The sequence below is a fragment of the Glycine max genome, chromosome 9 (assembly GCF_000004515.6).
Source record: "Glycine max cultivar Williams 82 chromosome 9, Glycine_max_v4.0, whole genome shotgun sequence".
NCBI lineage: Eukaryota > Viridiplantae > Streptophyta > Magnoliopsida > Fabales > Fabaceae > Glycine > Glycine max.
The window spans coordinates 3035585-3062730 of record NC_038245.2 but is presented as its reverse complement, the minus strand read 5'-3'; the positions used below and the strand labels follow the sequence as shown (position 1 = coordinate 3062730).

At 30.3% G+C, this 27146-nt stretch overlaps 3 protein-coding genes across 3 annotated transcripts; 1 reads left to right on the top strand and 2 right to left on the bottom strand.

The window, feature by feature from the left end:
- Positions 1 to 1413: 1413 nt before the first annotated feature.
- On the bottom strand, positions 1414 to 2712 carry LOC100781987 (uncharacterized). The gene has a single exon (XM_003533135.5). It carries the CDS (start codon positions 2522 to 2524, stop codon positions 1622 to 1624), a length of 903 nt encoding a protein of 300 aa, XP_003533183.1. The 5' UTR covers positions 2525 to 2712; the 3' UTR covers positions 1414 to 1621.
- A 5247-nt stretch (positions 2713 to 7959) lies between these two features.
- LOC102664062 (putative uncharacterized protein DDB_G0286901) lies at positions 7960 to 9248 on the bottom strand. The gene is made up of 2 exons (XM_006586831.3): positions 8919 to 9248; positions 7960 to 8378 (listed from the first exon to the last, which is right to left on the bottom strand). The coding sequence occupies exons 1-2, from the start codon at positions 9160 to 9162 to the stop codon at positions 8245 to 8247; spliced, it is 378 nt and encodes a 125-aa protein (XP_006586894.1). The 5' UTR covers positions 9163 to 9248; the 3' UTR covers positions 7960 to 8244.
- Positions 9249 to 20342: 11094 nt separating this feature from the next.
- On the top strand, positions 20343 to 20774 carry LOC100526890 (uncharacterized). The gene has a single exon (NM_001248644.2). It carries the CDS (start codon positions 20464 to 20466, stop codon positions 20722 to 20724), a length of 261 nt encoding a protein of 86 aa, NP_001235573.2. The 5' UTR covers positions 20343 to 20463; the 3' UTR covers positions 20725 to 20774.
- Positions 20775 to 27146: the final 6372 nt, after the last annotated feature.

Below are 27146 nucleotides of genomic sequence, written 5' to 3'. Positions count from 1 at the left end.
AAGCGAATGTGCTTTCTTACTTCAACTTCTTCTTTAAGGCTTTACTTTAAGTTTTTGCATTAATTTACCTCTAAAGTGCTTGTAATTTTTCTTCTTTTGAATCCTGTTGGTTAAGAATTAAAATGATATTAAAACCTTCATTATTTTTTTTAAAACAGGAAACCTTCATGATAGTAAAACCTTCATTTTTTTTTTAAAATCTAACCATTCTTGTCTGATTTGACTATCAATTAAACATAAATTTTGCAGTTATTAGTCACATGAGAAACACATGATTTTTAGTGATTTTTTTGTCTAAAATATCCTTATTCATTCCTTTTAACTTTGTAATTGCTTTACATTAAAATGACTATTGAGAAGTGCATATGTGTAAAAGAGTTCATACTATAATTTAACAAGCTAAATCAAGATTTAAAATTCAATTAAGTAAACCCAAAAATTACAAGTAATTGAGTATTAAAATGATCATTGGTAAAATTATTCATATTATTGTTTAAACACTATTTTTTTTGTCTTTGTTTTTTTTCTTTCATAAATGAATGTCTTTTTTTTTTATTATTCGAAGTTTTATGAAATTAACAAATAAGTTTAAATGTAATGAAAAAATGGTAACGAGCATAATAAAAACAAACCATAGAAATGATTATTGTAATTAATTAACTCTTATTTTTATTGTCTTAGAGATTTTCAATATTTTCTTTTGGATATACATTCTACATACTGTTTTTATAATTAATTAGTCAAAAAATTTCTCAATCTCACTCATTTCAAACTATCTTTATTTTGTCATTATCTATATAATGGGAGGGATGGATAGGAAAGGGGACAGACAAGGCCCCCTCCCTCAACACTTTCTTAATTATATAAATAAAAATTTATCACTTATAATATACAAACTAAGATACCTAATGAAAGAGGTTATAAAATTGTATTTCAAAAATAGGTTAAATAGGCTTCATGGTTGATTTCTACAATAGGTATGTGACTTCTGGCCAAATAGGCTACGTGGAAAAGTTTGTCAAGGATGGAGCACAAACACTGGAGTCTCTCAAATAGGCTATGTTACAAGAGTGTTTTTTTAATAGACAAATATTAGTTTGTTAGAATGTTAATTTTATTAGCAGAAAAGATTAAATCTGTAATATTTTTTCTCTTTCACTTTTCTCTTAACCATCAAACTTATCTTATTTCAAGAGTTATTAAATAAAATAATTCCTTCAAGAATTATTCTTGGAGCCACTTATCTCAGTCTATTTGTATATATAGATTTAGGCTAATTATTAATTAACATAGAAACAAGAGTTAAGCTAGCAAAAACTCTGTGGTGGTCATACTTTTGTTCATCAGCAAAAATATAAAAGTTTTACAAGAAAACATCATCAATACATGGAGATATCAAAAGTACTCTGTAACGATGCAACAACATCATGCAGTTTATAATTGCGATGCCCTTTGTTTACAAACATAGCCCTGTTCCAAGAGTTTGTATCAACACCAACAATCAATTAGCAAGTATATAACTTACAGTACCAAGTGAGTGAGTATTTCCCACCATTTATTTTAACAATTGAATATGGAAAGTAAAATACTTCCACATTACGTAATTTCCCATATGATGAATTTAAAAATTACAATCAATAAAGACGATAGAATTATTCAGAGAACCAGTAGTGTATCCACTCGAATTGATAAGGCCTTTGTTGTATTGCTCCTTGACACTGCTCGAGAAAGCATGGCTAACAATTTCACCTACAGTACCGTGTCCCTTCTGGTGACTTGGTTGAGCTTTCAATGGTGAATCGGATTCTCCACTTTTTTTGCTAGTGCTAGCCTTTGTTCCATTGTTATTACAATGAGAACAAGCACTACGCGACCATATTCCAGTTCGATGCGTTTTCGCAAGAACCTTACGCAATTCATCACCAGGGTGGCTGAAAGGACCCTCCACTTGAACAACAAAACAGTTTTTACTGCGAAGGATTTTGGCCTCAACAGAAAGACCAACATCTTTGGTAACATAATAGTGTCCCATGGTAACCATATAAGCATTCTCAGCATTAACCTTCTTCTTCATTTCCATAACAAAAAGACCATCTCTGAATGAACAACCATATGGAACAATAGTTGTCTCTATTGTGTGATCTTGCTTTGCTCTTGTGAAGTACATTGGTGCGGTGGAAGAGTCGATGCCGGTTATCCCTCCTCGGAGACTATCGCGACCGATTCTTGTAATCTTCAAAGCAAATTCAGTTTTGTTGTTGGAAAAATCGCCTAATCCGAAATATATGCTCTCAACACTTTTGTTATTGTCACGGCTTGCCCTAAGGTGAAAGCCACAAGTGTAGTTTTTCTGACTTGGTTTGTATTTCACACCCCAAACTTCTGTGTGATCATTGTTTTCTTTGCTATTGCCCATGGAAACTTCAAAAGATTCTCCCCAACGTGCTATGGTGCCTGTGGCACCAGCATCATAGGAAGTGCATTCGCTTCCAAGGTTAGTGTGAGTACTGTGACCAGTTCCCATTGTTTCTTTTTTTGTACGAGTCTGTGGTTAAGTTTGCACAACAAGGTTGGTTTGGTGAAATATAGAGGTTATAGGAGCCATAACTAGTATGTGGAATGAGTCTCTGTGTATGTTGATGCGTACATATAATTATATGGTGCAAATATATTATAAAGAAAAAATGCTAAGGTATCCTCAGGAGATTAATTAAGAAATTAAAAAAAATTATTGGGATGTAAAAAATTATTATATATATATATATATATATATATAATTTTTTTTACACTTTCTTATAACCAATGTTTTAAGAGTACGGGTTAACAACCCCCATAATATCATAAATTCAAAGAACCTTTGCTATAATGTATTATTTTAATTTTTGAGGTCAATGTGTGTGTGGCCTGGCATCACTGTGGCAAAGATGGAAGAATCTGATGCCCATGAAAGGAAGGACCAGTAGGTGGAATTTGAAATGACAAAAAGGGCTCTTGGCTTTTCTATATGCCGTTCAAAATGAATAAACAGAATGGAATCATTGAAACCAAACACTAATGGCTACGGCATTGCATCAATCCTTGATTGAAGTTGTAAAATTATATCCAACTAAGCATGCATCTTCAAAAGTAGAAATTAACTTAACACTAAGCTTCAATACGCGCGTAACCTTTTTGTTATTACTAGGGTGTGTCTTGTACGTAAGTTTACGTTTTTTATTTTTCTTTATATAACTCTATACGTAGCATTGAACCTCAAAAATATTTTAACTTCACTAAATAATGAACCTCTTGAAAAAATTAATATAAAGATCGAGTGGGTTTGTCAGACTTTCAAAATATTCAAAGGTCACGTTAAATCTTCATTAACCTCAAGAGTCAAATTTAGTGAACAAGTTAAGAAGAGGATAAAGTTCTTCCATCGCCTATTTTTCATATATAAAACTCATGTTTAAGATTTTCTTAAGAAAAACTAATTAAGATCGTTATAATTACTTGGACTAATATATGTGTTGGTGAATTTAGGTGTTACATGTACGGATAAAGTCTCACTTTAATATTTTGATATTATATATAACTGTAATATTGATCTTTAACTATATTAAACTTCACTTTAATTCTTAACCTTTTTCTACTCTTTTTTTTTCAGCAGTATTGATCATACAATCATGTATCGAGTTACAATTGTTCCAATTAGTTTTATTATTCTTAACAATATACTCCAATTTATTATAGTGGTCTCTTAGTATATGAACCACCACCATTACAACATTTTAAGGTTTACGTAACACTCCAAAGTAAACCAGTATATTTGTTATAGAGCATCCGGTAGTAGAACCATTGCTCCACTTTTATTATTGGTAATACAGCATAACATAGTAGATTAACTAACTAACTAATAGTATATAATACTAGTAGTTCCTGATGGAGTATTAGTCAAATACATCCTCCTTATAAAGCCTCGGTTGATATTGCCACTAGTGGCACTGAAAGTACAAGTGTTATTTATGGTGCAAACGCCATAACGGTTTGGGGTGTTTGACCTGTTCCGGTCGCCACCTGAATTTCCGCCACCGTTAGTGATTATCGTTGTACGGGAGAAATTCTGGTTCCCATTGACATGGTTGGAGTCTTCGGCTGCATCCTCGGCCTCCAAAAGTTCGAGGATGCTTTGAAACAAACGACTTGACTTTCTGATCTTACCACTAAATTGCTCTCTAACTTAATGTGTATATTGTTATTGGACTGCCTTAACGTTACCAACAACTAAGCCAGAAATATATAGAAGCAAGAAAGCGAATCCAATGCTTTTGCTAGGTCACACAAATCTATTATAGAATAAATAACAACTTATATTCATTTTGGTAATTGGGTACGAGTATGTATCCATTATTGGTGGGACACTACAATCAAAATTGTATTGATTACTAAGTGTGTTGGAAATAAAAGGTGTAGATTTTATTATTGATAGTTGATAAAGATGAGAAACATTTAATCACACTCTTAAAAAGAATCACATTCCAGTCCCACAATAATATATGGCGAATCTATTTAATTAGGAGTTAAAGTATAGTATGAAATGAGTTGAGAAATAGCAAAAAGTAATATTACATCATAGAATAGGTTGAATTAGCTTCGACAGTGACGCGTTTTAGGGTGCCAATGAGACGAAGTGAGAGAGGACGCAAAGAGGGTGCGAATGAGACAAAGTGGGACTTTGAAAGAGCACGAGACTCAAAAGCCATAACTCCTCACTTTCAAAGACAGTTTTTTAAAATCGTCTTCTAATTATCGATTTCAACGATGATTTTCCAAAAATCATCGTTAATTTACGGCGTTTTTTAAAAATTGTCATTGAAATGTTACTACTATTTATAAAAATGTGACTGCATTTGGACAACGATAATTTTGGTAGAACTGTTGTTGAATAAGTGGTGTTAAAGCTTGTTTTTGTAGTAATGTAATTAATAAGCCAATTAAATTTTAAAACCACCTAGGATATAACAGGAAAAAAATGGAAATCGATCTTACACACTCAAAAACGGATTACGGGATTAGGTTCATCTCCCAAAGAGAAAAGAAGGAAAAAAAAACACTCAATGTAATAAGAGAAAATTGTTTGCACTACAAATTTAACAAGAACTTCCTTATTACCAATTTTAAAGAGATTTTTGATAAAATATATTTAAGCCGCATTTTAAATTCAAAAGATATGTAATTTTAAAATATTTACAATAATGTGATAATACATCTTTTATTTATATATAGTAATTTTAAAACATGTATAAAAATCAAGGTGATCCGTGCAATAACACGATTATTGTACTAGTTAAATCTATATTTAAGAGTGTTCATAAACCAATTAAATTCAATAAAACCCAAAAAACACAATCTAAAAAATTAAAAATGTCAATTATTTTATTAGATTGAATGAGATTTCTGATTTGATTTTGAAAACTAATTTAATTCAATCCAAACCAATTAATATATATATATATATATATATATATATATATATATATATATTCTTATTATTTATACACATTTATATTTATCATATATTATAAAATTATCGAACTTATATTATACTTATTTATGAAAAATATATTTAATTAAATACATATTTTTTGGTTATTTTACTAAAGGTATGTATATAATTATCAAGTATAAATTGATTTTTGACACGAGTGTAAAATTTGAGTATCTGTTAATAAAAAAATTAACTTATAAAAAAACTACTAACTATATAATGACTAGTAATAAATAAAATATTTTATTTTTAAATTATTATTATATTTATTATGTATCTTATGGTTTATCTAATATTTTTTTTAAAAAAATAAAAGTGAGACTAAAATTGAAAACTAACCCAAATCAATTATATGCTTCACCAGAACGTGAGAATAGAGAGAGAAATAAAGAAAGCGGGTATTTAAGTCTTTTTGATTAAGTTTATACTTAAAACAAAATGTTGTTTGTAAATTATTAAGTACGATTAAAGTTTACAAAAATAAGTTTAAATCAAGAGTATATTGTAAACTTAAGTTGTTTGATGAAAATAAGTTTACTATCATTAACATGATTTATGTTTGATTTTTTTTTTGTCCAAAAGTCTGTTGATAAAATAAAATTTGTGAAAGTATCAATTAAAAGCACTTTTACTTCATGTTTTTATTGTAAATATACAAATCAAAATTACTTTTACTTTAAAAACACTAAATTTGTTGTTTCTGATCCAAACATAAATTTGTCCGAAATATAAATGTTGATGGATTAACAAGTGCACTAATTCGTCTCAAATAATAAAATTAAAATGGAAGTCTGAGTATTATATTCATAAGAACTTTGTTTGTACTTATGTAGATGATATTTGATTAAGAAAAAGATTTAAAAAGGTTGTAGAAAAATAATAATTTATATTGGCAGCAAATTAAATCAAACAAGAGAAAAAATTAAACAAAAATTTAAATTGATTAATTAAAGACAGAAAAATTAAAGAATTCAATAAGACTGTAGAAGTAAATTTAAAAAATGAGAATATTGAGAACTTGTCTACCAGAATTATTCTTTGATGTAATGTTAATAATTATTCTCTATTTATAATTATTTTAATTTACACTTGCATCTACTAGTATACTCTAACTTTGGTCTCCTATATGAAAGAACATAATTTATCTATTTTTTCTCTCTCTCAAATCCCTTTCCAGAGCTAAAATAATAAATTTTATTAAAAATAGAGATGTATAACAAGGTAAACAAATATCAACCATTCCCTAGTGATGACTTTATTTAGATACCATTTCCAGTTCTATTAGAAAATAATATTTTCCAACGCTACCCCTAAAACTTACCATGCAAATGGGTGATCAAATTACAAACAATGATATTAAACACAAGAAAGAATAAAGAAAATGTAATATTATTAAATAGATAAGTAGAAAAATTATTTCAAGAGTAGTTGGCTGCTAAGTTTCTAACAAAGAAGGTTTAGTCTGTCATTGTCATAGAGGTTTTACAATTGCAAGAGATAATAATTATTAAAGGAGAAGAAGATAAGAAAGGAAATGGAAGGAATGAATGACTCCTAATACTTGTTTCTCCTTCTTCTAACATTTGTCTTCTATAAGAAACTGTATTTTTAGAATTTATGTGCGTCTTTTTTCTTCTTACCTCTTCTTTTATAGGTGCATATTAGTAGGCTTCTTACATTAAGCACACTTTTACTTTTCCGAATTAGTCTGTCTTCCTTAATTAACTATGTTTTCCTTAATGAGTCTGCTTTCCTTAATTAGTCATATTTTTTTTAATTAAGTTGCTTTCCTTTGCCTTCCTTAACTAGTCATATTTTCCTTAATTATTCTTGTTTATAAATTATTATGCTTTTTTGGACTTTATTTTACTTGCTAAGTATCATAAATTCACCATTTTTTATATTCTCTGGAAAAAACTTAAATGATGTTAATTTAACAATTATTTACTTAAAAAGAAAAAATTAAGAAAAAAATTACAAATTCCTATATAATTTAATCTCAAAATATACTCATAATTAATAATTATTAAATTTCAAAAGTAATTTTCAAATGACCCATTACCAAATTGAGCTTGGGGCTCTAAGACTATCTGAGGCATATACCCAAATAGATATCCATCCATACCTTTAGTAACATGAAAATATATTTTTGTCATGTCTATCTCCACATGAGTTGTGTTGTCTCATGATTTTTTTAAACAAAATGGAATAACTATAGTTATACACCTAATACTATGTTTTTATCAAATCAAATAAATTCTTAAATTTTTTTATTTTTACTTTTTATCTTAGATACCTCAGTCCAAAAAAATTGACTTGGTGATTGAAAAAATTAAAAAAAAAATGGTTGGTTCAAATTCTTTTCAATAACAAACTATCAACTAATATAACATTAACTGATAAAAAAGCAAACAAACAGCTAAATGGAAGTATTTATTGCAACATCATTAGAGTCTTATTAATAAACCGCGATCATCACATCATCGTAAGGTTTAGGAAACACTGGAAAACCATAATTACATTTATTACGTACACTTTCATTATTGGTAATACAACACAACATAGTATATAATAACATTTATATATATATATATATATATATATATATATATATATAGAGAGAGAGAGAGAGAGAGAGAGAGAGAGAGAGAGAGAGAGAGAGAGAGAGAGAGAGAGAGAGAGAGAGAGAGAGAGAGAGAGAGAGAGAGAGAGAACTATTAACCTCTACGTCCGTCGTAGTAGTGTGTGGTGTGAGACTGAAAGCCACCCTCGTTAAAGCATCCGTTGGCATTACCATTGAAAGTACCATTGTTATTTATAACACGACTATTTTCATACCTGGTCTGGTTGCCTGCATTTGCGATCATTGTCAGTTAGCACCCGTAATGGAATAAGTTAAGGCATAATATATATATATAAACTCAAATTTGCATCATAAGTTGAAGTATTTATTCATGAAATCATACCATAAGTAGTGACAACTAATACTGGGGTAAGAATTAATAAGCCAATTAAAACCCTCGATGTAGCAGGAAGCAAAAAATGGAGATCTAACGCTGAGAAGTTTTTTATTTTATTTTTCTATCACACAGAGAAAAAAGAAACAAGTAAATAGAGAATTTTATTGCAACATCAGAGTACCCAGTCTTATTTAACCACCCCAATTACAACATAGTATATAAGGTTTAGGCAACACTAGAAAACCATAACATTTACTTATAGAGCAAACTTTCATTATTGGTAATTAGTGCATCATATACTTATAGTAGTAAACCATAGCATTTACTTATAGAGCACACTTTCATTATTGGTAATTAATGCATCATATACTTATAGTAGTAAACCATGTTACTGCGCCGCATATTTCAAATACAGATATCTATCTATTCACCTTGACTTCCACCGAGGTTGATGGTGCCACCGTATATAGAGCCGTTGACACTGTGATTACATTGATTGTTAGTGTAAGTACTATTTTGACCTTTTGTGGTATCATTGATTTTCTGGTCGCCTTTTTTTTTGCCATTACTAGCTTCCTTATTATGGTTGGAGTTGGACACTTTGTCTGCTGCTTTGGCCTCATCTACATGTTCGAGGTTGATTTCCACAGAATCGGGCATTCTTTTCATAGGCATAGAACTTGTTAGCGTCGTGATATATCTTACTAGTAAATTGCTGCTCTTTGATCTCTATACCCTATTCTTTGGTATTTGAACTGCCTTATGACGTTACCAACAAACTAAGCCACCAATATATAGATGCAAGCAATTAAGCGAATCCAATGCTCTTGCTGGATAACGAAAATCTATACTATTTGCTTGGCCTAGAGTTTAGGAGTATATATCCATTATTGACGGGACAACATAATCTAAAAGTTATAGGGTGTTACTAGCCATTACCAATGTCCTTACAACATTAACTAAAAAATTAATAGGAAAAAATATATAGTGTAGAAATTATAGAAAAATACAAAAAGATAATAAAGAGTACAATTTTTTATCTCTCAAGTATTTTTTTCTTTTTTAACTAATGTTCTAAGACGATGATTAGTATTTCACAAAGTTATATCGACCGATATTATCAATTGTGCCGAAAATAAAAAATAGAGAATTCAAAGTTTTAGAATTTCATTCCTAAGTTTTGAGAAAATATTTAACATTCATTTACTCATATAAAATAGTTACATCCCGACATAATATGTAGGGACCCTATTGTAGGAGTTAGCATAGTATGGAATGAGTTGAGAAACAATCGGAAAATAATGCAATAAGAGAGTGGGTTATTTGTAATCCTCTTCAAAAACAATATAATATTTAGTGAGAGTTGTGTGATATTATATTTTCTCCGAATTGAGTAAGATTGAAAGCAAATATTACTTGCTTTAAGAAGGATATTGTAATCCAATTTTATAATGGAAATATTTTTATAACTTGGTCCCTATCGTGATTTTTTTGGCTAAATTCATGTGTTTTTCTATGTTTTATTTTTTTAGTTTGATCATTAATGTTTTAGAAGCTTAATTTAGTCTTTTAAGTTTTTAAAGTGAGTCAAAATTGTTCTTTTAAAATAATATTATTTTCTATTTTGGAATGTGATTTTGAATATTTTTTTATTAATTTGAAACAAAAATTATTTTATTAGATTTATTTATATGAAAACTATACAACCCGACTAATGTTTGAATAAAAAAAAGACAATAAAAATGATGAAGATTGCAAGATAAGTGAATCAACGAGTAACAAAAAATTAATAAACTTTTTTAAAATTATTTTTCTGTTGAGACTAATTTTGCATATCATTTTTTATCATGCTTGATTCTTTTTTTATTCGTAAATGTGAATTGATAGTTTTCTTATAATTATTATCATGTATAGTTTTTTGTTGTTCTATTTCTTAACATTATGTAAATGTCAATTTCATGTCTTGATTATGCACTCCTTTTTTATAAGCAATTATGACTCAATTAGTTATTAGATTTTACTTTGCATCATTTTTTACAAGTTAAATTAAAAATTATTAAAAAATCAAATTCTGATAACATTTAAATATTTAAATTGCATAATCGATCTAAACCAAACTATAAATTATAAAAGATTAATTTGATTTGAATTTGATATTATATTTGAACCAAATCAAAACTGAACTGCATGTGATTTTAATGTTTGGTTTAAATGACTTTTTAACTAAAAAAACAAATGAATTGTACCATAAACACTCTTAATTGTCTCTATCGTATTTTTCAAACTCAAATGTTTTTGCTAGGACTTCTAAATTTCATGCTAGCATCCGTGTTTTTTGAGCATATTCTTAGTTGTATTAATTCTGTTATCATGAATAAAATGTAATAACTTACTTTTTTTCAAAACAAAAAAAAAAAACTCTTAATTTCTAGCCCCAAATAATGATTAAATACACATTTCATTTTTAAAACAGTCTAGTAACACTTTTATTTTTATCAATTCTTATCACCTATAATATTATAGGTTTAACTCCTTTTCTTTCCTACGTCAAATGTTGAATAGCACTTGGAATAAAAAAAAGCTTTTTAATCTCCACGAGGTTTCAACTTTGAACCGAATAGCATTTGGAATATATAAAAAAATTTGACAAAACATTTGGAGTAAATATTCGTTATTATCTAGTGCTGCAACGTACAAGAATAATCCACACGTGGTGTGTTTGTCGTAATGTTTGCTTCTGTCACAGTATCTTACGCAATAATGCGCCATGCAATGCAACCAACAACAACCAAAGGATAAGAGCAAAAATTGAATAACTATCCCATTTAATCCTTGAATTTATAATGTACCGAGGTTTGAATCTTAAAAATGAATAAATAAAATTTTTATTTTGAATTTTTAAAAATTAGGACAAATTCGTACTACCTCTGATTTTTTCTGTTAATCCAAACTGTCTTATGTGACATGCTTAGATTAATTTATCATAAAAATGATTATTGTGTGTACTAAAATGTCAACTACCCTCCCTCTTCCCCTCGACCTTCTTCCCCTACGACCGGCCACAGCACCGACAACCTTCATTGACTTCATCGATTAATTTCCTTTCTCCAATCCACGCAGTCCATTATCCTAGGGTTTTTTTTTTCAAAATAAAAACACTCAATTTCTTAAGAAAAAACAAAAGCTAAATGCAAAGCACGCATTCTGCATGTGATATTGAATTTCCTGCACTTAGTGAATCCAAATTCAAATAACCAAAATCGATGTACGTAGATCCGATTCAATAGACAGTTCATATTTTGTAGCAATAAATCTGTTTCGATCTAAACACAATTTTTGCGATCTGATTTTATTTTTTTTTTAATTTCTTGAATCTGCTTTTTTTTTTTTTTTTATCCAAATCTGTTGTTGTTCTTTGGAGGATATGGTGGTTTTAGGTTTGGAAGCAGTGGAGATGTAATAGTGACGATGAAAGTTGTTTCACGGAGGATAGAGGGACAAAAGTTTCAAGTGATGAGAGAGAGGGGACAGGGACATATGGGGGAAAGACAAGGAAAAAAACAGATAATATAAAGGAAAAAGAATAAACAATCCGAGGAAGATCCGCCACGCTGGACCACCATCAATGTCGTCCTACTTACCCTCACCCATCCAAACTTCAACGACCGCGCGATCGATCACTCACCGGAACCACCTCCTCGTCGGCAGTCGACGGATCCTGTCAGAGGAAGCGATCTGATGTTGCTGCTCTGACAACAAGAGGAATCACAAGTAGGACAACATGATTATTGTCACCGTCGATGAATTACTTTTGGGACCCTTTTGCTATTTTCTGGATAAAAAGCTTAACGAGATTGCAGAGGGATTGAAGCATCGATGGAGTCATGAATTCCTATGGGTGGTTCCGAAAAAGAAACGGAAAAAGCAAAGGAATTGTTTTCCAGGCTTCCAATTTCTTTTTCTAGTTCTAGTCTCATTATGTTTATTTTATTTTATATATTCTTATGATTAGTCTTTGACACAAAAATAATTATACGACAAATAAATTGAAAATATCATATCACATCATTATTTGATGATGACATCATGCTATGATGTCACATTATTATTTAATGACATTAAAATGTCATGTTAATATCAGATATTATATCATTATTAATTTATAAGAATAAAAATTAAAATAAATATAATTTACATAAATTAAGACCAAAAATAACATATTTATAAGAATGAAAAATTATTTAAGTTTTAACTATATATTAAAATAAAATAAATATTTTAATATTAATTTTTTCACATCTTAATTTATACGCTTTGTCTATCTTTTTTTTTTCTTGTTTCTCTTTTTTTTTTCTTTTCTCCCTTCAACCTCTACCCTTCATCGTCTTTTTCACATCTTATATTATTTTCAAACAATTATAATAATAAAGATGATAATAGCCACAATAACTATATAGTAATTGTGTTGGAAGCAATAATAATAATGAACTTAATAACTTTGTATAATAATAATAATAATAATAATAATAATAATAATAATAATAATAATAATAATGGCCGTAACCATATTTTAGTAATGATGGTAGCCGTATAGATGCTATGTTGAGAAAGTCACCGTCACAATGCTATGTTGTTAGGTGGTTTGTGGTTTATGTTTTGAAACCAATAAATTAAATGCATATATTGGACAATTGATAATTGAGGAGATAATCATCAGATTAATATGGCCGAAAAGTGGGCAACTGATGATCAAAATTCTAGTATAATTGAAGAGATAAGGTTTTTTCCACCTAATATTTAAGTAGTCACGTGCCGCTATAAAAAAAATAAAAGCAAAGTAGTCATGTATCTCACTAATTAGTTTTTTTATTAGGACCATTAGATTAAAATAAAATCAATAGATGAGAATTAATGCAACTCTTTTAAAATAAAATATATATAACGCAAGCAATTAACAATAATAATAACGTAAGCAAACAGAACCTAACTTGCTCCAAAGCATTCCCTGTATTGAGAGGCAATGCCTTGTTACAATACTGGATATATGCTCCAAGACTTTTGGTTAAAGCACTTGTGTGGATAAGAATGAATTGTGACACAAAAAGCACTTGATAAATAAATATATGCTCCAAAACTACTCCTGCATGCTTGCCCAACCAAATTAGCATAAGTTGTTGGTTAAAATAGTATATTATTATGAGAAATATTGACTAATTTTTTAATTAGCACGCTATTTATTATTCACTCCGAAATTCGTTAAATATTACAAATTAAATGATATAAATATTTGTTTTTTATTTATGAAGTTCACCCATATTTTATATTTCATAATCAATAATAAAGAGTATATGTACCGATAATAAAGAGAGCATATTAAAAGAAGTGGGTAGAGAATATATATGTTACTATAACTTTTTTTGTATTATTATTGATTTCCAAGGCAAAGCATAGGATTCCCTTCTTTGCATCTATGAGTATGTATTTGGCTAAGTATGTTGGAATTATTAAGGCTATATATTCAATACCAAAACAATTATATGTAGAGGGAATTTAGGACTAAGATAACAGAATGTCAGGTGGATCGAATAATGGCACTATAAACTCATTCAATAAACATGGGAATGGCAACCAGAATTTCGCTTGTGCAACCAGCGTCTAGCATATTTTTCGGGCTTGGAAGAAAAACTAAAAAAAGACCCTTAAAAGAATAAAAATATATTTCATAAATAATTCATCGACCAAAAATTTCATAAATTTATAAATCCAACCAAAAAAAATAATACATAAAACTCTTATATATTAAAAATAAAGTTTATAACTTTTTTTCAAATTTTTTAAAAATTGTAAGTCCCTCAAAATTGGGTCATGAACATGTGTATAACCGGCACTAGGTGCAACACTAACAATCAACAGTGGTGCAAACTCAGGCAACCGTAATAGTTATGGCACCGCCAACCACTATGGTGGTCACATTATAAATAACAGTGGTACTTTCAGTGGCAATGGAAATGGAAGCTTTATCGAGGGTGGCTTTAACTCCACCACGAACTACCACCGTTAATTATCTGTCTTTCATGCATGCATATGATCTACTTTGTGTAGCTATATTATCCGACCAATAAATAATGTAGAGCTGTAGCTCCAATGGTCTAATAATAAATGTAATATAATGGTTTCCGAGTGTAATTTGAACCCCCAAAAGGAGGTCAAAACTCAAGAGACCTCTCTACTATATATTATAATGCATCTCATTTTAAGTTCAAACTTTTGTTTTTCCAATTTTCTTTTGTTTTATTTTTTGTTTGCCAAAGAAAGGAAATTATATTATAAAAAAGTACTAAGAAAGTTTAATTTAATTAATTAAACATATACTTTAGGTAATTTATTATAAACTTTCTGATATGATATTTGTCTCTTAATTTAATTTTTATGGATAATTTTTTAAGAAGTACGAAGAGTAACCTAAACCTTACACAAAACAAAGTTGATCATTTCCCACCAGCCCATGTTCATACAAGAAACAGTTCCTCATTTTTATGCGTACCAAAAAAAAAAAAAAAAACAGAACCTAAATTATACAGTTGCAAAAGAAATTTCAATCCCTTCGATTTTGCCTAACAACCTGATTTTCTTCCTGAACAACTGTAAAAAAAATTCATTCCTTCTTTGCCTACATCCTAAAGTTGGCTCCTTACAACCCCTTTAAGCATTCCATGGGATATATACGTACATTGACCATTCATAGAAGAAGAAAGAGAAACTCTTTACCTTATTTGATAGCCAAATCCAAGATCTAAAGTATAAACTTAACAGATTCAAGGTTACAAGTCTCTTGATGAAGAACAACATTGTTTCGAAGTAACCATAAACAAACCACCAAGCCCTGTTTCTGTTGACGGTATTGTTTCCGAAGAACTCATAAAGATGTTGTAGTAAGTGATCTTTAGACTACATTGTTTCGAAGTAACCATAAACAAACCACCAAGCCCTGTTTCTGTTGACGGTATTGTTTCCGAAGAACTCATAAAGATGTTGTAGTAAGTGATCTTTAGACTACATTGTCAAAACCACTTGAATACCAAGCCAACCATGATGAGTAATCATGAAAACCTGCATGTAATCATTAAGCTGTTGTTTCCACCTCCAAAGCAGCAGAATGGGAAAGAGTAACTAAGGTCATGTAGCACAATGTTTCTTTTTCCACAAATTTGCTTGTCTTAGACAAGATCAATTAAATTAAATGATGACGATGTAGCAAATAAAATAGCTAGAGTGTACGTTACAAGACTAAAAAGATTTTTAAGTTTTTATTTTTTCAATTATTTGAATTAGTGATGTTAATATACTTTAATAGATGATGAAAAAAATATAATTAATTTGAGTAGGGCAAAATTAATTATTTTTTCCCGCTACAAATAGGTAACAGAGGCCGTAATGCAAAAAATCTGAACTCAAATTGCAATGGAGTACACCTAGTGTGAAAGACAGTAATGCCTCTTTGCAACATTTGATAATGAATATATTCTCCAAGTCAAATACTTCTTCTGGTTGAAGCACATGCAACTTGTGCGGACAGGAATGGCTTGTAATTGAATGGAAAAGCACATGATATTGGAGATAGGATTTTCTGAAAGTCTTTTCCAACCAAATGAGTCCAAGTTGTTTGATCTAACGTAAGACTTAAAATAAATTTTGAGAGAATTCTTTTTTACATATTAGAGAATTATATATGTTAGACCTTTTCATCAATATATGTCATCTTTCTTGTTTTAAAAAACTAATAAGCTATTTTTTTTTTGTGGAACGGATATTTTTAATTGCTTTCCTGATTAAAATATATAGGTCGCTCCGATTAAAATATCATATCATCATAACTTTGCATAAACGAGCAAAGCATTGGATTCTTTTCCTAGCATCAATATATTTGGTTTATAGTTAGTGGGTAATGATAAGAGTTAAATAAGAATTATTTTTTTCTCCATAAAAATAAAGTTAAAGTATCTTTAAAAATAATTATTTAATAATTATTTATGTTTAATTGTTAAGAATTGATATTTTTATTTACGGCTTACAGATATAAAAAATGGAGGGATTAAAAGTAAGAAGATGCAGAAATACAAAAAAAGATGAAGGTTTGAAGATCAGGTCCAGTCCAAGACACGCTCAGCGCACAACTTACGCTAAGCGTGAAAATAAACACCTGTGCTAAGCAAAGAGTGCGAGTACGCATGCCTAAGTCCACTCCAACAACTATATAAAAAGAGTCAAGTCAAAGGGAAATCATCCCGGAGACTCAAAGCTCTTTAATGAATACATCTTAAGCTTGAGTATCTCTAGTATGGGAACTCTTCCTTTCTATGTCCTTTTTCTATCACTTCTCTTCCATCAGTTCCTAAATCCCTTTTTCAATTGTAAGGTCTCTTATAGTTATGAGAGGCTAAACCCTTAGTTAGGGTCTATCAGACCTAAAAAGTTAAAAAGATGTATGATGTAGTTTCATATTTATCAATGCAACATGTGTTTTCTCTTATTGTCTTTTTTTATTATTTATATTTCATTCATTACTTATCTTTACATTATGTTAGAGACTAAATGCTTGACATAAGATAACTCTTAATATAAATATAAAGAAAACATGCATGCATAAGTTTTAGGAGTTAGACACTCGATATATGATAACTTCTAATAGAACAAAAAAAAATATCATAATAAAATCATTGCTAGACATAGGATAATAATATTATGCCCATGCATTCAAGCACACATCTAGAATCAAGGCTTCATGCATTTTATCTATTGAATCTTTGTAAAAGTATTTGAGAGATATGTAGATAAAATAGACTTGTTATCGTGAGACATTAGGGACAAGTAATTGAATAGATGTGGGTAGGATAAATTCACCTAATTGATAAAGAAAAATTCAAAAATCATACATCCTAAACAAATAAGACATATTAGGTCCGAACATTTGTATTCTACTGAATTCTCTAATTTATTCTTTTGCTCTCTATTGGTTAATTATAATTATATTATTGTTTCCTGTTCCTTTACTTCCTTTACACCACTCTTTATTTTTTCCTTACAAATTGAGAATTATACAATAAAAGTACAAAATAAAATTCTTGTGAAAATCAACATTCGGACTTCCAATTTTATTATTTGAACATTTAGTGCACTTGTCAAACTGCTAACAGGTAACTTTAAGGAAATTCAACAACAATCGGTTAAGAGTGTGTTGAGAGAGGTGAGTAAGATCATAATATGGCAGACATGATGCAAAGAACCCTCGAACTTGTGCAGGCTGATCAAGCAGCTAAAGGGTCCAATTACGGCACTTCAAATTCATTCAACCAACATGGCAACAGAAACCAGAATTTCTCCGGCGCAACAATCAACAGTGGCAATGATGCAGGCAACCGAAACAGGTATCACACCTCAAACCACTACAATGAACATGTTCTTAACAACACTGGTGCTTTCAATGGTAATGGCAACGGAGGACACATCGAGGGTGGCTTTCACTCCTCTAAAAGGATCTACTACCGTAGGCGTTGAGAGTTATTAAAATATCTGTTTTTGGCATATGCCGGCCGGGCAACGTGATATACGTACTATATGTTAAGTTGTACTAGCAATATATGGATAAGTATTGAGCTAAAGCTCTAATGGTCTATTACTATATATAATATAATGGATTTCAGGTATTGCCTAAACCCTAAAATCACGTTTCGTCCCGTTATTTCTTTTTTTCTTTTTCTTTGTGAGCTCATCACGAGCCAACACCTTAATATGTGATGCAAAATTAGTTAATATGTTATATATATTTATAGTTATTAACTTGAAAAACTAATTGATAGGGCTGAAAAAAATTTAGATGCTTCATCCAGGGAGGAGTTGAAAATCTATAACTCCTTCATGATTGAGCTAGGTGCCGGAGCTATCGGAGTGCTGAAGCAGAAATATTACTTGAGGGATTTTGACCTAATTGTCTGTCATACCACACCACACGGCCAGGCAGGCACAGCCTATTTTGTTTGTTTTTTTTTTATTTAAAAAAACACGTATAAACACAAACTTTTAACACACCATGATTGTTGATCGAGAAAAAAGAAGCAGGATAAGAAGTTCCTGGTCGTATGGTAATCTTAAGAAGACAATTTTGTAATGGATCGAATTGGTTCGAAAGCTGGAAAACATAAAATAAAATAGAGAGACATAGGTTATTAATAGAAGCTTTAAATCACTATTTTGGTCTGCAAAGTATAGAGTGATGTCACATTAATATCTAAAAGCAATAAAATTCAAAATAAGTTTATATATTATTATTTTAATTCTTAAACTTAACTACTTATTATCAATTTAATCTTCTCAAGTATGTTAATATTTTAAGTTAATTTATATGACGTACATTTTGAATTTTGGATAAAAATAAGAGACAAATCTTATTTTTATGATTTTTTTTAATTTCATAAAACTAATTTATTTTTAGGAAGTGTAATCAAACATGTCTTAAATGATAGGATTTTAATTATTAATTATGATGATGACAATGACAAAAACATAAAAATTAATTTTATTTTTAGTTATTTAACTTTTTAAGTTTTCACTTTTAATTTCTTTAAAAAAATTGACTAATTTTAGTCTTTAAAGCTTTTTAAAAACGATATACTGATTAACATATCATATGTAATTATCTATTTCCTTACAAAAAAAAATTGTTTAAATTATTTGATTAATTAAGTGATTATTGAGATCGTTAAAATTAATTTGAGAGAAAAAGAATTCAATTACAAGTACATGTTTGTTAACAAAATTGTAGGAGGTCACCAATACACTCACTCTCCCACATGCACTCTTTGGTATATTTGTTATTTTAAAAAAAATTATAAAACCATGAGTGAAACTTATTAAATAAGGAGTATATATATATTAAAAAAAGAATAAAACTTGGAAAATTTTGAAATTTTTAATAAATTCCAATGAATAGAAGGCATCCTTGACCTGTAAAATGAAACAGATATAGAGGATGTTGTGCTTTTGACAGCACTTTAGTTAAGGAGTTTCACGGACATATTCAAATTGATGCTAAACTACCATGTTTAGTTTGTTAGAAGATAAATCAACCCAGTTGATCATTGCTTTGCTAGGGTTTGCAGATTAATTTTATGCGGGTTTTCAGAATTTTTGTCCGATTCCAAGCTGTATTGCTGAGCAATTACGGAAGGAAATTAATAAAAATGAGTGTTATTAAAAAAAAAAGCAGTAATAATGATTGTATTTAAGTTAACATTTTTCACATAGTGAAACAAGCATAATTTGATTAAGTTGCAGCAAATCCATTTTTTTCGGCTACGTGATTTTGGCTTTAACTAAATAAGTACTGATGTATCTATATCTATAAATCTTATCACTCACGAGAATTATTCCTTTGCATTTATCTGAATTAAAGCTAGCTACCTTATGTTTGGTCCATCCATTTTGCATTATGTTGCCGGCATGGCGTTATCCGGTGTTACGGGCCATAAAACAAACATGCTGAACATTGAACAAAAATTGCAAATAGTACAGCTTGTGTGGGAAAACAATGCCCCTTTGCAACACTTGATAATGGACATATTCTCCATCTCAAAGTCTTCTAATTGAAGCACAATTGTGGGGACGGGAATAGCTAGTGGTTGCATGAAAACCACTTAACATTGGAGATAGTATTCGCTGGAACTCTTAACTAACCAAATGAGTCCAAGTTGCGTCCATGCCAAAAATATCATATCATCATCATAACTTTGCATAAACGAGAAAAGAATTGAATTCCTTTGCATGCATCTATATATTTGGCAAAGTTAGTAGGTAACGTTAAGGCAATATTCACTAACAAAAACAACAATTGATTAAGAGTGTTGAGTGAGATCAGAATGGCCGACTTGATGAAAAGAATCCTCCTAATGGAGGCCGAGCAAGCAAGCAAATGGTCCAAACATGTTACTTCAACCATCAACAGTGGCAATCATCACAACAACGGTAACAGGTATGACCACTCATACCACTACGATGAACGCCCTATTTATAACAGAGGCACTTTCAATGGTGATGGCAATGGGTCACATATCCAGGGTGACTTTGACTCCTCAGAACGGAACTACTATGGTCGTCGTTATGGTTATTAATTATCTGTATTTGATACATAGTATATGCTGGGCAACATCATATAGTATGTTATGTTGTACTACCCATAAATAATGTTGAGCTAAAGCTCTAATGGTCTATAACAAATATAAAGGTTTTGGGGGTGTTATCTAATCCATATATATATATATATATATATATATATATATATATATGCTTTTTTATTGTTTTTTCTATTTTTTTTATCTTAACTCATCATGTGTTTGGTGTGATAGAATTAAGTAAGAAAGGAGGAAAAAAAAGAAGAAAGAGAGGAAAAATAGATTTTTTAAAGGTGGTTTGATTGAATGGAAATGGGAGATATTATTAAAAATTTCAGTCGGCCTCAAGTGATCGAGTGGAAAAGGAAGGAAATTAGTAATTTCACTTTTGCATGGTGGAATTGTGTGCAATCTCTCTCTCATATATTGCATGCAACTGTGCAAGTTCTCTCACATACCATTACCTTCCAGTGATCCATATAACCAATTATGTATTTGGATAAAGCTACGGTGAAGAAGTGAACCAAATGGTTTATAGTAAAGTGAAATAACCGGCTGTAGTAAGTAAAATTTATTTAATCAGGCAAATCGAATTTTATTTTAAAAATGTAAAATGATAAATAAACAATTTTCTTTTTAGTTAACTATTTTTGTTTCTTCTTCTTTTTGTTGGGGTTCTTGTTATGAGCAATAACCTCCAAAATTCAACATGGATCGTGAGAATCATTACATAAAGAGTGTTTAACGGTTAAGCTTTTAACAATGATTGATTTATTTTTTTATTGTCATGAGAAACTTACAAATACAAACAAAAAATAAGAGGAATGGAAGAGAATGGAGGAAACAGTCCCAAATGAGTGAATTTTCTCTCTATTTCGAGCCTAGTGCAGTTTCTATCTAAAATATCCCCTTTGGCATAGTGTTCCTCCTCTTTTTATCTTTAAAACATTGCACAGTCATATTTTTCGACAATAATTATGTGCTAAACCTGCATGTATGCTCTGAGTGCACATGCAAAATCCGATTGACTTAAATGATCCTGCATTAAGCTGTCAAATGCGTGTTTAGCGTGCATGCACAATACTGTTGGCCTTCAAATTGACTCCTCTCACTGAGCGATTACTATCGCGCTGAGCACGCTACTCCAATTCGTCAATATTTTTTAGATGTAACTGTGTCATTTTTTACAAAGAATAAAATCAAATCAGTGTAAATTTGTTAGCTTCAAAAGAAACATTAAAATAGAGAAAATTAAATAATTATTATATGATTTAAATATATAAATTACGTATACATAATAAATTATCAGATAATAACTATTATTAATTAAGGCAATTAAATAACAAAGATTAGAACAGCAATTGGTTGAGAGTGTTGACATCAGAGGGTAAGGAGCAAAGATGTAAGACTTGTTGCGACGATGGAACTTCTAGAGGCTCACGTGGAAGGAGCCAAAGGGTCTAAGTCAAACTCAAATAACAGATATGATAGTGGAAGCCAGAATGGATCAACCATCAACAGTGGCAATTATACAAACAACAATAACAGTTATGATGACTCATACCACTACGGGGGACGCGCTATTATAACACCGGCACTTTCAATGGTAATGACAATGGGGGATATATTGAGGATGGCTCTCACTTCACAAGAAGGAGCTACTATGGTGGGCTTTATTAATTAATTATGTGTATTAGTTTGATGTATGGTGGGCAACGTGATATGCTATGCTACGTTGCACTATCAATATAAATAATGCTGAGCTATGCTCTAAGGGTCTATAATAAATGTAATGGTTTTGGAAGGGATACCATGTGAACTATCAGCTAATGGACAAACAAGAACTTGGCTAAATAATTTTCAAGACACTGTGGAGTTACAAATCAAAACAGGCATACTGGCATAACTTACTTTTGAATATATTTGGGTGCATATATTTTGGATGTACATTATTTAGGAACATGTTCAAGACAACCTGATCCAAAATATCATGAGAGAAAGGGAAAAAGAAAAAGAAAACCCCCTGCTTTTCCAAATCATATCCATGCTTTCTGCTTCCTTAATCAAAAGGTCAGGTTGACACATGTTGAATAAGAATGCCGCAGATTCTAATGATTTTTCTTTAGATGGATACATCCATCAGGCTGACACATGTTCTAATGAGGTGCAGTAAGATAAGAAATTTGTGTGAACCAGTTATAGTGTAACTTAGCAAAACTCATTTCAAGAAATTGTAGAGAGGGAATTAGCTGACACAAAAACTGTGGAGTGTGGGGGTTCGTGTTTGTATTCCTATAATGCTGAAAGTGCAGAAAGACCAAAACTCAACCTGTTTCTGCTTTCAGTCCTCTCCTACCTAATCCCTAATCTTTCTTCGTAAACAGAGCTCTATTTATGCTAATAAAAAATCCCTAATCCTAATTAAATAAGGAAACAAAGAACGAAATATTGAAACCAATCTTAACATATCGTATAAGATACTTTTAACGTATTCTAACAAGAATAATCATATTCTGAGACATTTCGCAAATATTATTTTTATAACAGTTCTTACACTATTTCTTCAACCAAAATCTCTTTGATGAATATAAAGCAATGCTGGCTAAAGCCACTGCTCCTGATAAATTGTTGAAGTTCATTTCCAAAGCTGCTATTAGTTGTAGAGTAGTTAGTCTTCTACTTGTGCAGTACTTCTGTTATTGGTTGAAACTAGTGAGGGTTTGGAAATTGGTGTGTTGCTTCTTCCGAAGGAATTTTTATATTTTTGGTTTTGGCGGTGATTTTGAAATTGGAGAACACGTCCACTTTTGTGTTAGTTAGACGGTTGGAAAACGAAATGGGTTTCATTTCATTTCAGCTTTCAAGGGCGTAAGAGGTAAGTAAATGAAAATGATTGTTAATTTGTCATTTACAAATACGGATGTTTTTTGTTTATTTATACATATTTTTTAATAATTCGGAGAAATTGAAAGGAAAAAAAATTTAGATCAGCCACACGGAGTAATGCAGAGAGAGAGAAAAACAATGAATTGTAAAAAGTGTGAAAATAATATAACTCTTTTGTTTTTAGTAGATAATCTAACTCTTGAAAGTAGGAATGTTCATGTTGAGATAGAGAAACGGGACAGTTGCTAGAAAGGTCAGCAAGAGAGGATTCAAAGTCTAATGTTCATACAGAATGTGTTGAGTCCGGTTTAAATAAAGACTCAGAAAATTTATGGAACAAAATTAGCTAAACTTGATTTTTTAACATATTATAAATTTTAAATTTGATTTTGATACAATGTAAATCAATCAATTAAAAATCACCCAAATAATGAATTTTAAATTTACAAAATTCAACAATTTCCTATTACAAGATAATTTATGATCAGATGAAAATCTAAAAACAACATTCACAATGTTAGTTTATTCTCTTTTTTGGTAACATGAGATAAGAAACAGCAACAAGAAAAAGAAGGAAAACTACAATCTCCGAAAAGGAACCATCCTCGCATCCGCAGGCTGCAACTCAGTACGAGGAATCACCAACTCAGAGAACCAGCTACCTGAATTTGGGTCAAGCTTCGCCAAGAAATCCGCACAGTAACCCCTTGTTAATGACACATTTTCTTTTTTTTTAATAAGTTCAACCACAATTCTTTGAAGCTAAAAGTTGAAGTTACTAAACTGAGTCTTGAAGAAGAAAAAAAGGATACTACAATGTATATAACTACAAGATATTCATTTAAACTGTTTCCTTTGGTAAAGGAGAATATTTGAGTTCTTTAGTTTTAGATCAACTATGTGATCTCTTGTTTTTAATGGGATAATATCAGTATGTGATCTTAAAATGGTGATTTCTGAATTCCTTAAGGCGAAAACAATATAAGAAACAATAGTAGTGTACTTAGAGGCAATCAAATTATTATATAACCACAACATTCTGTGATTTCACGTTACTGAAGAGTATGCAAATTAAACTATATGTTATTGCACATTATGACAGTTTGATCATAATTTACCTTTGGTGTCTGAACAGATTCTTGATGGGTGGACAGAGCAAAAACCAGAATCATTCTGGCTTCAGGATATGCATGAAAACTACCACCAGCTGCTATTGGTCCCCTTGAAGTTTCTTATTTGTAACACACAACAGCATCATTATAAATTTATAGATACTGCTACCGCATTCTGCAGTCTTTTTCCTTCTAAAAAAAGGGATATCATTGGGAGTGTTATTCTTTGTTTTCCCTCTAGATTATGAAAATTCCCAAGCACAAGCACAAGTTTTCAGAATTTCTTCAGTTGTTGATGGTTCTCCCTGCATGAACCATGGCTGCTAGCAAACTTATCCATTCAAAAAAGCATTTCTTATTAATGAAAATATTTGTTTAATTATCTTCTAAACTGTTGTATATGAATGATATATACATTTCTTACAGGTTTTTATCTTATTTGGCAGAAATTGATCATAGAATTTCAGGGTCTAGTTCATTAAGCCCGTAGACCTAGCGGGTTTTATTTTTCGTCGAATATTTTTAACTTATCTAAATTCAATATGTAAGTATTATTAATTTGTTATATTAAGATTTTAATTTTTAATTTAAGTTGTTATTAATAATATGTTATGTTTAAAATATTGATATATTTTAGTATTATAAATTTTAGCTTAAAAAATGAAATGATTTTTTTTCATTTAACTTTATGCATTTTTCATTTTTTTTAAAAACATGAAAAAAATTAAATTAATACTTGAGTTTGTAAATCAATTTGTTTATCCACAGACTTGTACAGGATATCAACCTTAAAAAAAAGTTTATTTATTTTGCAAATCAAGCTTATCCAACTTGTCTAAAAGTTGACTTCATGAATTGAACCTTAAATGGACCAAACTGATTTGTCTATCTACTCCTAGTGTTAAGCGTAAACAATATTTATTAAAAAAAATATCTTTTATCAAAAAAAGGTGAAAATATATTTTTTGTTAATAAATATAAAAATATTTAAAATTTATCCGTACAAAATTTTAATATGTTTATTATCTTCACAAAATTAAAATACATCAGTTTGGATTACAAGAGAAAATTTCAAACATTTTCATATTTATGAGAATAAAAACATAATTTAATAAAAATAAAACTTCATCTGCATAGTTGACATAACATTGTAAATTAGGAATGAAGTTGGAAAATATTTAATGGAGTAACTAAATTACAAGATTAATAAAAAAATTAAAAAAGAAAAACAATTATAATAAAGCTTTTACGTAGTCCATCATATTTATTCTGCTTATTCAAAGTTTATAAAATCCTTTTGGGGTGTCCATGACTAACCTAGTAATAATATGTTTGTCCCGCCCTAATTATAAGCTTAATTTGCAACTCTACCGGCTCAAACGAAAATAATAAGCACGTATATATATTACGGTATTCTGATCACAAACCTCGTCTGATTTGCATTAAAACTGCTTCATTCTGCGGAACGCAAATATATGGGGGCATGTGAAAGTGCAAACTTGCGGTCAAGTACCAAACTTAGTGTTTAACTTCTATTTTACTAGGAGATAACTCAATCGAGTAATCGACCATTAACAACACACTACCGAGCGAAATAATTGATTAGATATACACAAACATACCACCAACGCAAGTAGCTAGTAAATCACCGACCCATATGATGAACAATAAAAGTGGATTAAACTAATGGATGAACAAACAGTGGGTTGAAAATCTGTACGTGAGCATCTATATATGGAGGAATTGAAGAACCACACGCAAATTATATGAAAAGAACCATGCGGATTATATAATATAGAGCTAGAACAGAAATTTATATAGTATATATGCATGACTAATAGATAATTTATATTATTAAGATAAGGAAAGAGCTGGTAGCAACTCGTGTGGTAAATTGCAGACATTTATTAGAGTCATGGTCATAAATTACAATTTGCGACACAACTGAGGCCACAACATTTCAAACCATGATTAGAGCTACTGCACCAGTTATTTGAGCGGCACAACATAACCACGTTAGATAATATAATTAAAGAGTTACATATATATGGCAAATTAGTAGTAATTATTTTTTGTGGAGTCAAAGCTGCCAAAGATGATGGACCCGTTGCCGTTGCCCTGAACACAACCGGCGTTGTTAATGGCACCCTCCATGTTCAGTGTGCCACTGTTGTTGAAAGATTGGGGAGGTGAGTGGTGAGATGATGGGGTGTTGTGGCGAGGAGCACGATCCCTGGGGTTGCGTCGGGGTCGGGGTTGTGGTGGTGGTGACAACGATGATGGTGGTTGATCCACAGGATTCTCATCCAAGAGGCGCATTAGCATCAACCGCGCGAATGAATCTGCCATCCTTGTTGTTAAGTAATTGAATGGCTCTAAGCCTTTACAGACTTGCCTGTTTGATGCTCTCAAGGGAACAGATGGAGTTCACTTTTATACATAATATTCGTTGCTTAGGGACCGTTTGCTTGAAGAATAAGCTAATATTACTTAATGA